This window comes from Heteronotia binoei, chromosome 1 (assembly GCF_032191835.1).
Source record: "Heteronotia binoei isolate CCM8104 ecotype False Entrance Well chromosome 1, APGP_CSIRO_Hbin_v1, whole genome shotgun sequence".
Classification (NCBI taxonomy): Eukaryota; Metazoa; Chordata; class Lepidosauria; order Squamata; family Gekkonidae; genus Heteronotia; species Heteronotia binoei.
The window spans coordinates 223,770,029-223,785,181 of record NC_083223.1 but is presented as its reverse complement, the minus strand read 5'-3'; the positions used below and the strand labels follow the sequence as shown (position 1 = coordinate 223,785,181).

General features: G+C 44.1%; 1 protein-coding gene across 1 annotated transcript in view; it reads right to left on the bottom strand.

Moving 5' to 3' along the window:
* Positions 1-13,439, bottom strand: part of MAL (mal, T cell differentiation protein) — a 34,062-nt gene extending 20,623 nt beyond the window's left edge. Inside the window, exon 1 of the mRNA XM_060259679.1 lies at positions 13,163-13,439. Within this exon, the coding sequence (XP_060115662.1) occupies positions 13,163-13,249 (87 nt within the window). The 5' untranslated portion in view covers positions 13,250-13,439. The remainder of the gene's footprint in view (positions 1-13,162) is intronic.
* Between the last annotated feature and the right edge of the window lie 1,714 nt (positions 13,440-15,153).

Here is a 15,153-nt window from a genome sequence, read left to right as displayed (position 1 = left end):
CAATCTGCTGAACAACAGGAGTGTAGAAGCCTATCTAATAGATAGTATATCTGAAGGACCTTTATTTTACTGCTTGAAAGCAAGGCTATAAAACCTTCTAAATCTTTTTTCAAATACACAGAAAGAGAGAGAGAGAGATCTAGGTTGAAATAATGTACTTTGCCCCTGCTTTCTAAACTGCTCCATGGTGGGCTTAAATGTTCTAGAGATTCAGGCACAGCAAGGCTTCTTCACATCTCTGTCACTGCTGCTGCTAATGTATTCTCACTGGCAGCAGATCATTCACAGGGACATTTTGTATAGGTTTGCCAGCTTCTGAGTAATGGGTGGGGAGATCTCTTGAGATTACAACTAATCTCCAGACAACAGAGATTCTTTGGAACCCTCTGGCTTCTTTGGAAGGCAGACTCTATGGAATTATACCTCACTGAAGTGCCTCCCCACCCCATATCCCACCTTACCTTCCCCAGGCTCCATCCCCCAAATCTCCAAGAATTTCCAAATCCAGAGCTGGCAACCCTATCCATCGGCCATTTCCCCTGCATTTTCTTCCCACTACACCATTGGAGGACTTTTTAAAAAAATGATAATTGCAACTGAACTATAGCACTATCATTATTTCTTTTCTTTTACTTTTCATTCGAATCAGTGGTCCTGAAAAACCACAGAGAATTTATATTTAAGCAACTAACAGAAAACTACTCACATAATGGGATCTCCCCAACAGAATATGATAGGGTTTATGCAGTTGTTTTAAAATGGGGAAAAAATTATAATTGCAACTGAATTATAGCATATTGGTTATCTGCTATTTCCCTGGAATTCTCAGGAGAAAGGTGCATTTCTACAACAAAAAAGGGTTAAAGATTGATGTAAAATGAAGCTGGTAATTCAGAAGATCATTGCAAGTCAGAGTTACAAAATGATAGTGATCTAGTAATTACTGAACTTTTTTAAAAAAAAATGCCCCATCTGTGGCCAGGGGGAGAGAATGATGCCATAAGGGACTGAGGCAAGGAAATGCTGTTTATGTAGGTCAGACATTCAAAAAAATGCAAACCTTCCAACCCACATAGTGTGCTGCTGTGCTTTGATTATGATTTTTCCTACAGAATAATATCAGTTCTGGATAAGACTGCCCCAGAAGGTCAGACCAGAGCCAACTGGTTGAAATTAAATCAAAGGTTTTTGGCTAAACATTAGGAAGAACTTCTTGATAGTTAGAGTGGTTCCTCAGTGGAAGAGGTTTCCTCGGGAGGTGGTGGGCTCTCCTTCTTTGGAGATTTTCAGAGGCTAGATGGCCATCTGACAGCAATGCTGATTCTGTGAATTAGGCAGATTATGAGAAGGAGAGCAGAAGAGCTGCATCAGTGTTTAGTTCTTGTGGCCCTTTTTAACACACCCAGGGAAATGCTGATTACCACTTTGGGGTCAGGGAGCAATTTTTCTCCAGGCCACATTGGCCAGGGAGTTTTTTTGCTGTCTTCTAAGCATTATGCAGGGATCACTGGTGTGTGGAGGAGGTATTTGTGAATTTCCTGCATTGTGCAGGGGGTTGGACTAGATAACCCTGGATTCTATTATTCTAATTCTGGTTTAGGAAAGGGAGGAGGAGATTAGATTTATACCCCATCCTTCACTTGGAGAGCCAGTTTGGTGTAGTGGTTAAGTGTGCAGACTCTTATCTGGGAGAACTGGGTTTGATTCCCCACTCCTCCACTTGCACCTGCTGGAATGGCCTTGGGTCAGCCATAGCTCTGGCAGAGGTTGTCCTTGAAAGGGCAGCTGCTGTGAGAGCCCTCTCCAGCCCCACCAACCTCATAGGGTGTTTGTTGTGGGGGAGGAAGGTAAAGGAGATTGTGAGCCGCTCTGAGACTCTTCGGAGTGGAGGGCGGGATATAAATCCAATATCTTCTTCATCTTCTTCTTCACTTGGAGTCTCAGAGTGGCTTACAATCTCCTTCCCTTCCTCTCTCCACAACAGATACCCTGTGAGGTAGGTGGGGCTGAGAGAGCTCTTTTGAGAACTACTCTTGAGAAAGAAGCTCCTTCAAGAATGAGGGCTTTTTTGAGCCAGAACACACTGAAACAGCATTCCAGCTGGCTTGGCCAATGCTCTGGCTCAAAAAAAAGCCCTGCTTTGAGTGATTGTAACTAGCGACATCTCTGGTGGCACCCCAGAGGGTCATTCTGTGCACTACAGATGCCTTTTTGTAAAATACACAGGAGGAAGGATGAGCAAATGAAATGCTACAAAGGGCAAGCCTGTTTCTTGCATGTGTGAGAGCGACTCCTTTCCTTCATCTCCCCCCCCCCCCACACACACACCCCTCTGTAATAGTTAGGAATGTAGTAGAGTCCAACTGAATGAACACAACACACGCGCACACCTTTCCAGCCCCAGCACAAGGTTAGCCTGAAGGAAGTGCTGACAAACACAGATGTTCAGTGAGCACACAGACATGGGCTGTACCACTCTATAGGCATGGGGGCAACAGCCACAGGTAGTTCCCCTCCCTGTCGGTTCTCTGCTGGGCAACACCTGGTACAAGACTGAGGGGCAAAGGCAACACGAGGTGATACGGGTGAGAGGCATGGAGGCATCTGGAAGTCAGGAGGCAGGACCCATTGCAGGAGCCCTTAGCAGGTGCCCTTAGCCTTCATCAGAGGACAGCAAGAGTGGGGAAGTGGGCAGGCTGCTAGCGGCTTGGGGGCTGCAGCCACAGGCTTGGCCTCATAGTTGCCCAACTCCGCAGGTAGGTGTCTCTCACACTCTCTCTGTCTCTCTGTTTCTGAACAGTTTGTTTAGTGTTGCTCTCCTCATCCAGGAAAAAGGGTGGTGGATGAAGTAGCCAGGGTGGCATGACAAGCCTCCAGGATTCACCTGTTGGAGCGAGGAGGAGCCCCTCCATCCTAATTGTGGACAGATGGACAGGTCAGGTGTGCTGGAACAATCAGGTTTGCTACCAGCTCTTAAGGTTTTTTAAAAACACAGCAGAGGGATGTGCCCCCCCCCCCCCAGTTCCCTCTTAGTGCACAAATGCCTGGTAGAATGAGAGATGTTAGAAAGTTGCTTGATGGAAGCAGGGTTTATTTGGCTCTGCTACAGGCAACTTGATATCCCCGAACTCCTAGGATTGGGAGGTAAAGAACTCCCTTGTCTCTTCACTTTGCATTCTCCAGCCATCTGTTCACAGAGTTACTTTCACTCACCTTATTCTGTTTGTTTTCTCTACAGATACTAATAGGGTTGCCTAGTCCAATTCAAGAAATAGCTGGGGACTTTGGGGGTGGAGCCAGGAGACATTGGGGGTGGAGCCAGGAGCAAGGCTGTGAGAAGCATAATTGAACTCCAAAGGGAGTTCTGGCCATCACCTTTAAAGGGACTGCACACCTTTTCAATGCCTTCCTTCCATAGGAAATAATGAAGGATAGGGGCACCTTCTTTTAGGGCTCATAAAATTGGACCCTGGGGTCTAAACTTTTTGAAACTTGGGAGGTATTTTGGGGAGAGGAACTGGATGCTGTACTGAAAATTTGGTGCTTCTACCTCAAAACACAGCCCCTCCAGAGCCCCAGATACCCGCAGATCAATTCTCTATTATTTTCTATGGGAATAAGTCTCCATAGGGAATAGTAGAGTTTCCAGCAGACATTGCCATCCTCTCCCCCCTGCCCTGCTTTCTGATGACTCTGAATGGGGGGGGGGGCCCTCCAAACCGGGGTATCCCCTGCCCCCACCTGTGGATTGGCAACCCTAGGTACTAATCATTAGTGGTTCACATCCTTTGTAAATACCTTTTTGATATGCAAAGGGGCCTGACAGTTAAGATGACAGTTAACTTGGGACAGGAGTTGTTATGAATGTGACTTGGATAGTCTGTTGGTAGTAAGAACGAGGTGTGATTAAGGCACCTGGGGCCATTACATGCAGGCAACTTTCAGCCTTATCCTGTGAAAAATTAGTGATGCCTGGTGGTGGAAAGTGCTGTTAAGTTGCAGCCCACTTATGAAGACCCCACAGGGTTTTCAAAGCAAGAGATATTCAGAGATGGTTTGCCATTGCCTGCTTCTTCCCAGGAATCCTGGACAGCTTTGGTAGTCTCCCATCCAAACCAGGACTGACTCTGTTTAGCTTCCAAGGTCTGATGTGAGCCACCCAGAGTCCCTATGGAGTGGGGGGCACACAAATGTAAGGTAAATAAATAAATAAATGATGAGGTCAGGCTAGCCTGGGTATTTCAGGGAGTTATTTCTTCAGTCAACTAAATGGCATTTCAGGTGAGAGAGAAAAATAGCTTAAGTGAGAATCCCAGAACCGGATGCTTTTATTCTGTAATTTCTCACTGAATTGGACAGATTTCTGAGCAGACATGTAGGATGCAACAGTCAGCATCTTTGGACCTCTTGTACAGTGCTTGCGCCCCTGTGAATATGGTGACGCTGATTCCCAGCTGCATGCACAATTATTATTAGAGACCAGTGGTAGGATGACCGCACTTCCAGTGACACCAGGGGTGTGGCCTAATATGCTAATGAGTTCCTGCTAGGCTTTTTATCTACCCCCCCTTAATATAGATAATACAAATCTGTAACAGGTGGACCAAGTGTTCACAAAATCTGAATCAAAACTTAGTGTAGAAAGGGCCTTAGTCTTTTTGGACTGGACATTTTCACTTCTATGATTCGTAAATTGTTTATGTGAATTACTTTAGTAATTTTGTTAAGAATAATTTAAATATTTCAATGGACTTGTATGTATTTTAGCTCACTGTACCCCATCCCCTCGTCTGAAGAAGTATGCATGCATACAAAAGCTTACATTCTGAACAAAACTTCGTTGGTTTTAAAGGTGCTACTGGACTCCGACTTTGTTCAACTGCTTCAAACCAACACGGCTGCCCAGCTGGATCTATCAATGGACTTGTGTTTCTTTATGTAGTTGCCTTACATACTGTGGTGCTCATTTTGTGGTTTCCTCTACATCCCATCAAATTAGAATGACCATGAAGTTTTCTACTATAAACTATATAATACTATATGCAAGCAGCCTTTGGCCTGCTGTCCTTCACATTTTTTTAAGCAGAAACATTCCATGTCTCCCATAAAAGGAGCAGGTATGTTGCAAATGTTACTTCCTAATCTTCCCACCAGATTTGGGCAGCACTTGCCTTCAAGCTGTCTAGTCAAATTCAAACTTTTTCCTTGGACCAATCCTGATCCTGGGGAAGTCAGGTCCCATGCCAAACTATGGAAGTGAAGCATGTGCCAGGTTCCATTAATACCACTGACTTTGCAGACTCCTGTACCTCCTCATTGGACTTCTGCTGCATGGATTTGCTGCAATTCTCCACTTCTTACACATCCAGGATCAGGTAGTATCAACTTTTCAAAACCTCTGCCCCTCATCCTCTTACCCTTCTCAGGTTTGCATATGTGTTTATTGGGAGGGAGAGGGTGGTTTTTATTATGGGTTTTTGCTCATGTAGTTGTAGTCATTGTTTTATTATATTATTATTTATTACTTTTAATTGATTGCCCCATGCCCCCATCCCAGCTCACACCAGGCTCTGGGCGATGTACAATATAATTAAAAACATGTATTTATAACAAATTAGTTAAAATTATAAAAATTAATGAGATGCAGATGGTGCCCTATAGATTTTCTGCAGATCCTGGACAACCAGGGCATCCTACTGGGGTGGGGGGGAGAAAACTCACAAAACATCTGGGGGGGTAGGAGAAAAAGGTTTGCAGTTTTGATCTATTTCTAGTTGTGAGTGCTACTTAATATTTCATTTAGTTTAAATTGGTTAAGTTTCTGTGACTCTTTCTTTTGGGAATATCATGCAGGCATAAAACCTCCATATATTTATGAAGGTAACGCCTTGTGGTCTAAACATTTAATCAAAATAGTGAAGAGATTAAAGTAAAAAAACCCACAGAAATATACTAAACGCTATGTCCCATTTTTTAAAAAGGATAAAGGGTCATGTCTGAAGGTAAATTCCATTTTTAAAAGACCTTTTAAGTGAGGCAATCTGTGCACTGGCCCCACCTTCGCTAGAGTGCAGATGTTATCAGAAAGGTGGGAACTGGCTGTTTTTTTTAAAAAAAAGCCTGTTTCTGGGTGTGTATTTCAACTATATGCAAGCAGCCTTTGGCCTGCTGTCCTTCACATTTTTTTAAGCAGAAACATTCCATGTCTCCCATGAAAGGGGCAGGTATGTTGGAAACATTCTTCCCAACTGCCTTGGGCTTATAAACCAAATCAGCCCATTCATAATGATCAGAGAGCCAGTTTGGTGTAGCGAGCTAGTTTGGTGTAGTGGTTAAGTGTACGGACTCTTATTTGGGAGAACCAGGTTTGATTCCCCCCTCCTCCACTTACAGCTGCTGGAATGCTCTTGGGTTAGCCATAACTCTGGCAGAGGTTGTCCTTGAAAGGGCAGCTGCTGTGAGAGTCCTCTCAGCCCCACCCACCTCACAAGGTGTCTGTTGTGGGGGGGAGAAGATATAGGAGATGGTAAGCCACTCTGAGTCTCTGGTTCAGAGAGAAGGGTAGGGTATAAATCTGCAGTCTTCTTCTGCAGTCTTCTTCAGTTCATTCATTCATCCTAAGCCCAATTGGCTCACACAAATGAAAACCAATAGGGTAAAACTTAAAGTTATGAGTCAGATACATGCTAAGTCAGTCTTAGCCACTGGACACCTGGGGCAGCTGCCCTAATCCTTGGCTGCAGAAAGCAGTGACAAGTTATGACCCCACCCTACCCCCAATGGGGAGAAGAAGAATAGGCAGGCAGGCTCCTGCCATGATATGCATGCACCTCCTCTGGCTCTCAGGTAGCCAATTCCACAGTGGCCATGTGCTCCCACCAGAGCTCAAGTAGCAGCCAGCCAGCTTGGCAACAGCCATGCATGCCCACCCCCTCTGGGGCTCAAGCAGCAGCTGGCTTGGTGATCATGGCATGCACCTGCCTGCCTTGCATGACTGCTCCTGTGGAATGACAGCTGAGCCAGGAGAGCTGGTGGTCCTGGATTTGGACAGATCCAGCTAATGGATAGTTGTCATTGGATCTGGAATGTCTCCTGGGTCTCCTAGATCCAGGTAGGTGGCCATGTTGGTCTGAAGCAACAGAACAAAGTTGGAGTCCAGCAGCACAAAGGTTTTATTCAGGATGTAAGCTTCCGTGTGCTAAAAGCACACTTCATCAGACAAGGATGGGTCTCTTGCTGGTGAGGTTTTGGCTGCAGGCTCTTGGCACACACCTTCAGGATGGAGCTGAAGTTTCCAGGTCTCCCACTAGCAAGGTCTCAGCTGCAGGTTCTTGGGGTGTGGCCTTGAGAACTAGGTTCTGGCTCTGAGGGAAATGCTGTTGTGCTGAGGTCTCCCTAGGTCCCCTCATCGACCTGTCTCTCCCTTCAGTTCACCTGACTCTTTCTCTGATGAACCTGAGCCTTCATTTGCCTTGTAGAAGAATTAAAACAATGGTTGGAACTTGAAAAATAAAGGGAGAGGAGAGAAAGGAGAACATTTCACAACAGTTTGAAGAGTATTGGACTTTTATTGTTGGATCTTATTTGGTGTGCTGCCTGGAGTGCTGTTCATTGAGCAGAAAGGTTGGATCTATAAAAAGTCTCAAAAACAGTCTCCCACCCTCCAGTTCTCCATCACAGTTTCTTCCCTTCAGATGCTTAACAGCCAGCATCAAGACCTCTGACCAAATGCTATGTTTGTGGTTTCATAACTCAGGGGGCAGTCAATGGATGGTCTATGTGGAGGCAGCACAGACCCCAGACAGGAGGAGGACAGAGATCCTAGGAGGAGGGAGTGCAATGGAGCTGGATGGGCTAGGGGCATACCTCAAAGTCCTCTTGACCACACCTCCTCAAAAGATGGCAAGGAAGGACTTTATGGTTCATATTCCCTAGCTGCAGAAGGTGACTGGAGTCTTCATTCTGCAGCAGGCAGCCTGGTTTAACAGGTTTCTAGCAGCTGCTGCACAATGAAGATCAAATGGGCCACTAATCCTCTCCCCCACCAACTCTTAGCTCTGGAGCTACGGGTTTCTCTCCTGCTTTTGCCACCACCCTCTGCTTAATCTTTGCTCACTATCAGATTCTCTGCTATTGTATCAGCTGGGTGGGAAGTTGGTTTTGGCTGTCAAGACTCTGAACCCATTCCCTAATCTTTTATTGGGTGGGCACCACCCGTGCCAGCCTTAGTTCTTGCTATCTCCATCACAAGTCTCAATTGTGCTATCAGTTTGTTTAATGGAGGAAAACAGACTGGGAGTGCTGGAAACTTTGGGCTGTTCCAACAACTATGCAGTTTGGCCATCCATTTGCTGTCCCCCTCAGTTACCAAACTGGGCTCTGAGATGTCATTATGTAGTTTCTTGAATTCCATAGAATAGTTTGTTCTCAGAATGGTTGAAGCTTATTAGCTATATTTTTGCACAACTGCAACCATTGCAGAGAAAGTTAAATTAGCTTTTATGGTACTGTGTGGCCCTTCGATTTGAACACAGCCAGCCATCTCTGGTTTTCATTCACTTTATACAGAAAGATTCCTCTGTCAGAAACCAAGCTCCCTGTTGTTCCCAAGATCTTTAAAAGGTCAGACAGTGGCTCTCAAAATTAAAAAAGCATGCAAAAGTAGTATCTTCACCTGGAAGTTAAACCAGGCTCATGGGGTGCTGATCAGAATATTTTGAACAGCTGAGAAACATGGGTTGCTTTCACACAGCACTCTTCTTCCCTACCCCCACTACAATGGATTTAAATTTTGGCTTCTGCAAGATATCACTGAATTTCTGCCAGCCTTCCTTGTTTTCCCTGGCTCTGCTGTCATTTCTCCCAAACCTAATTTGTTACTTTAGTTTCTGAAAAATTGTACCTCAAGTTCAGAAGAATATAGAAGAAGGTATGGGTTTCCATGGCCCCTTTCACATTACCATTCCAAACCAGTTGCTATCCATTGTTGGCCTGGTTCCAAGTAATGCAATATAGGGACAGGGGTTTCATGCAGTGAATTTCCTTCCATTAATGAGCTGTCTCTGAAATGCTATGGTCATTTCAAAGAGTAAGGGGGGGGGGGTTCCCTGCCTTTTTTTGTGGCTCAGTCTTCCTTCAACTTTTTTCCTTTTAATGTTCTCAATTGAGCGCTATAGTACTAGACCAACATAGTGGTGCCGAGGCATCTCAACAGTACCCCAGTAGCACTGAACTGTTATATTGGTCTAGCTCCATAGCACTCAACTTAAAACATTCAAAAAAGTTCAAGAAAGATTGCACCATGGAAAGGGGAAGAAGCAACATTGTAGGAAGCGCTACAGGCAGTGATTCAGAAGCATAATGAAGACATGATAATGGAAGAAAGTGGTTTCCTGCAAAACTGGCTCAATCGTGCTTTGCTGACCAGATGCAAGCACCTTTGTATGAAAAGGGAAATTAAATCTACCAGCAACCAGGTACTAAAACAGAATACAGAGGCTGTTTGTTCTCACTGTCCCCATCTGCTACCCTTTTCCCTTCTACCACTGCTGATGGGATTTTTGTAGGGGTTTTTTTTTTAAATTATAATTTCTTGGGATATTCCTTTAAGATTAAGGTGCCATTTCTGAGAGTCCTCCTTTTAGCAGGAGATTGATGAAGGAGGGAAAGGCAGATAGCCTCTGTGCACAAGATTACAAATACATGACTTACAAAAATGTTCTGTAGTATTATGAAGATTTCTCAAAATGCAATTTATACCATTCACATATATAAATATCTTGGTTACAAAATGGAATACGCCTATAAGGAATTTGTAACCCTAATCATATACAAATAAATTTTTCACAAAGGGAACCAATCCCATGTTTAGGAGGTATCCTCTGTTCCAACTTCTCTTTGTTGCTTTAGTGCTGTGAAAGACCAGAGGGCCTTTCAACAGCAATAAAGGTAGGAAGACTGAGATTTACCCAGAGATCAGTTATACTAGTCAAAGCATATGGTATTCTCTTGGGGGTTACGAACACAGACTTGGATAAATTAATATCATGCTATGCAATGCAGTTGGTACTCAAAACACAGGTCAGTGTACACTTGTTATAAATTAAGAAATGGAATTTAAACCTAATGTCCAATATTAACCAGGCAAAGTGGAAAACCTCAGTCTCACAGCACCCTAATCACTCCCAAGACATTCAAAAGCTTGTTTCACATGTAGGATCACCACGCTCACTTTGAAAGGGTTGTTGTGTTGCTCTGTGCAGCTCCAGACACTGCAAGAAGGATGGATGGGATCAAGGCTTCTTTTCTGCACCATTTTCTCTGGTGGAATGGACCCAGGGGACAGTGTTTGCCCCTTCCTCAGAATCCATGTGTCCATGATATCAGATTGTTACCAACATTAAGCCAATGGAATCTCTTTTGTCTTAATATGCATATTTCATCATTTCATAGCATGCTACCACACTAATTGCTTCCTGTTTGATCAGAAACTTTAGGGAACAAAAGATCTCTGGACAGTCCCCTTAAAACCCTTTATTAGTCTGGGAAAAAATCATAAGTATATCTTTAATATGAGGCACAGATTTTCATCAAGGTCCTCTCTTAGCACTTAGGCCTCATGTTTAACGTTGCTGTATCACACTAAATAAAAACTGACATTTCAGACTATTACTTCTCATATTTACATCTTACATTTCCTCAAAAGGTACTCAATACAATAAAAATTATTTTCCACCCCATAGTGTTACCAACTAAGGATCCCAGCCTTCAGTTGGGACCTGGAGATCTCCCAGAATTACACCTCATCTCATGGCTACAGAGATCAGTTCCCCTGGAAAAAATGGATGCTTTGGAGGGTGAACTCTATGGCATTGTACCCCACTGAAGTTTCTGTCCTCCACAGGCTCCACTCCCAAATCTCCAGGAGTTCCCCAACCTGGAGCTGGCAACCCCAACACACACACTGGTGACCGGGAAACCCTACTACCAACCGTCTTTTGGGACATTCCTATCAATTTGGGGTAGTGCCTGTGGAGGGTGGAGTTTGAGGAGGGAAAGGAACTCAGTGGGGATATGGTGCTACAGAGTCCACCCTCTGAAGTTGTCATTTCCTCCAGGGAAATTGATCTCTGTGGTCTGGACATTCCAATGGAAGACCAGGCTGCACCTGGAAGTTTGTAACTGTAGCATACACTCTGTGAGCAAGCTTAGGTTGATAGATTGTGACTGAGAGCTTCACAAATCAGATTTCCCAAATACTGTACTGAATTTGAGTTAGTAGGGTTTATTTTAAAAAAGGTTTTGCCTGTGTTTAGAATGCCTGCAAGATAGCTAACAGTGTAAACTAATATAGCCACTGAACAAAACACTATAAAACAATGAAATGAAACTGCTATAAGGCAGCAAGAACTAGAGGCAATGCAATATAAAAGCGGTGAAAACCAATCAAGTATCAAATGTCTGGGAAAATAAACACATCTTAAAACTGGCACCTACGAGATGCATCAGGGAGCCTTTGAATATCTCTGGGAACGGAAGTTACACAAACAGCCATGACTCCAATTGCTGCTCTCATCTGAAACTTCTGTAAGCTCAAAGCCAAGCCATCAAAGAACACCTCAAAACATGGTCATATTCATACAAAATCACCTATCCTTCAGTTTTACTATTACATACACCCATTCTTGGTATAGACAGTAGGGTTGCCAGGTCCAGTTCAGGAAATATCTGAGGACTTTGTGGGTGGAGCCAGGAGCTAAGTTGTGACAAGCATGACTGAACTCCAAAGGGAGTTCTGGTCATCTCATTTAAAGGTACTGCACTCCTTTTAAATGTCTTCCTTCCATTGGAAATAATGGATAGGGGCACCTTCTTTTGGAGCTCATAGAATTGGACCCTCTAATCCAATCATTTTGAAACTTGGAGGGGGTTTTATTTAGTAGAAGCACCAGGTGCTATGCTGAAAATACTTCTATCTCAAAAAACACACACACCGAGTTATGCCAATAAAGGTTCTGTGACTGTAAACACCCCCCAGAGCCCCAGATACTCACAGATCAATTCTCCATTATACCCTATGGAGATTTGGTCTCCTTAGGGAATAATGGAGTGCCCAGCAAGCATTTCCCTCCACCCACCCACCCACTTTCTAATAACCCTGAAGCAGGGGAGGGCCTCCAAACAGGGGGATTCCCTGTCCCCAATTGGGGATTGGCAACTCTAATAGACAGTTATGTCTGTTGAAAATGTCACCTGTTGAATTTCTGTCTGTGATACATCCATGTAAGACACCTTACAACTCTGTTTGACCATGAACCTTCTGCTAAAACAAGGCTATGCAAGAACCAAAGATGTCAGTTCATCATCCCAGTTTTGTACTCATTCTCTCCCTGCACTTTTATCCAAAGTTAAACTGGCAGTGTGTTGTCTGTAAAGGAAATGAAGCTATAAAAGAACATCCTCTGCTGCGTAACCAGAGAATATAAGCTGTAGAAGGCACAAGAGCAGAGGCAGTAAGGGATGTTGGCAATCATATCCATCCCTTCACAACTTCCAAGTCTCAGCAGCCTTTTCCCCCAGCTGCACATTCCCCAAGCCCCCTTTTTTTCCAGTTTGCTCCTGGCTTTATTAGCCGTTAAAGTAGTCAAGCACCTGCCAGTTCTTTGAATCAGAGCAGCAAGCCGTGCTTTCACAGTAAGCCGCACGCTCAGTGGACCTTGAAGATTCATTTTAGCACAGGCCACCAGTTCAGCGTCACAAATTGCTGCCTGAATGCTACCCACCCCACCTGCGCTGAAGGAAGACAGCATGGATTAGCAGCAGAGTAACCTTGAGGGGCAACCAACTTACCCTGCTCTGGTCACAAAATAAAAGGCAGCAAAAGGTTCAAAAATAGGAGTTCAGACTCCTCCAGAAATCATATCTGCACTGGAGGGTGGGGAGGCAAACACACCTGCTAATTTAGCTGTTGTATTTACTAATCAATTTGTTTTTAGATCTTAGAATGAAAAAAAAAGGCTTTCAGGATTTACTCTCTGTTTATAATAGCAACATTGTTTTAGGGAAAGAGATACAAGCTGATGGAAGAGAATGTTTTTGGAAGATAGATTCTACCTACAGAACTGGACTATGTTTTTTGCTTGTTTTTTAAAGCCATACTTACAAATTCAGGGAGAACAAGAATATCTGGAAAAGAAGCCAGGACTTTGAGGCCACTGGGTAAGGAGACAGAAGTGGTTGCTGAAGACATCTTGTTGGTTTCTTTCCAAGCTCACCAGGCAAGTCCTCACACTATAGACCAACAGCTCCAGGTTCTTCCTTCTGTTCTCTTGGGCAGGTGAGTTGTTATCTGTTCAGTTATGTTAATACTGCCCGCCCTTCAGGGCAGGAGCTCAGCTTGGGTGTAACTAACCAACTGGAAATACGTATTCTTGTGTTTCTGTGCCCCAGACTGCTTTGGTTTTTAACAGTCTTGCATTGTGGTAGATGCCTTGTTGTCATGCTTGGAAGGCAGGTGCAGCAAACATATAAAATCCAAAGTATTTTGGTTCAGGTGAAGCAACTATAAATCTAAGATTACAGAGGGACAACCCCTGGAGTGAGTGAAGTAGTGCTACAGCAATCAATTATTGGCTTGTTTGTTTATTGTAAATAAAAAAAGAAACTTCTCTGAAATTCCAGAACTATAACCCTTTCCACTACATGTCGGAGATCAGTAAATAATGTTACTTTTATTGCTCAAGCACTCTGCTATGACATAGTCACAGAATAACATATACTAAAATTGAAATGTTTATATGAATGGACCTTGATAGCTGCCATTAGTATAAATGGGAAACCAATCTGTGCTAAGTGGCCTGTTATTTTCAAAAACCTTGGACTGAGTGGCTTTGAACATGTCTAGGATTCCCCCCAAAAAACCAACTTAAAAAGAAAAAAAGACCTATACAACTCTGAGAATGGACAGAGTGAACCTACCCTAAGATGAACGAGGCACACTGTGGAATCTAGTATCCTGTGCCTCATGGCTGTCCCTGACACATGCTATGAATTCAGTGTTTGGACCTTCCAGTAAGATGTTAAACTTAATTTTCAGGAACACATGGCCCAAAGTTGGATTGTAACACACAGGGAGGGCTTTTCCCACAGCCTGAAACAGCCTCAGAGACACACTATTTGTCCTATTGGTCCTATTATTCTCCACCTTTGTATGGTTCAAATCAAAACTAGGGGCTTGGGCACCTGAAAATTAAGCTTTTAAGAATCTTGGAGAACCCAGAATAAGGTCTAGTAAGGTTCTCACTTTCCACCTATGGCCACAGTAGCTCAAAAGAGCTGTGGGGGTTGACAAGTAGGGTTGCCAGCTCTGGGTTAGAATCATAGCATGATAACAGATGGGCAGTTTGGGGCGGTTGGGAGCCATTCCAAAGTTGGCCAGCTCAAAAAGAGCCATCCTGAAGTCTCAGCACACTCCCCAGCAAAACACCTGCATCCTATCTGCCAGGAGGCCGGGCACCTCCAGACCTGGAGGTGCCTCAGAAGCCGGACTCCTCTTTTTTCCCCCCAATGGGTCAAGTACTCAAGCACTCTGGCTGGTTTCTTAAAAAAAAAAAAAAGGCAGAAGCGGCTTGGCACTGACACACAGCCACGTCACCTCAACTGCACCCTTCCTCATCCAGATAGCTGGCAGTTGGCTCAAATATTTGCCACCACTTTGGAAATGGTAGCTTTTTGTGCCTCTCTGTGGAGCCTGGAGGACGGGGTGAGTACAGGACGCAGACAGGCAGCAGACAGGCAGCAGATGCTGCCATCTGGAAGGATTTTTTTGGGTCGATTTCAGAGGCTATTCTGTAATCACCCATAGAACCATAGAGTTGGAAGTGACCTTCAAGGTCATCTAGACCAACCCCCTGCACAATGCAAGAAATTTTCAAATACCTCCCACACACATATACATCCCCAGTGACCCCTGCTCCATGCCCAGAAGATGGAAAAAAAAAAACAACAGGATCCCTTGCCAAACTGGCCTGGAGAAAAATTGCTGACTGTCCCAAAAGTAGCAATCAGTATTTCCTTAGGTGTGTAAGAAGAGGTCACAAGAACTAAGCACAGATGCCTCCCTCTCGTGATCTGCCAAAGTTTACAGAATCAGCA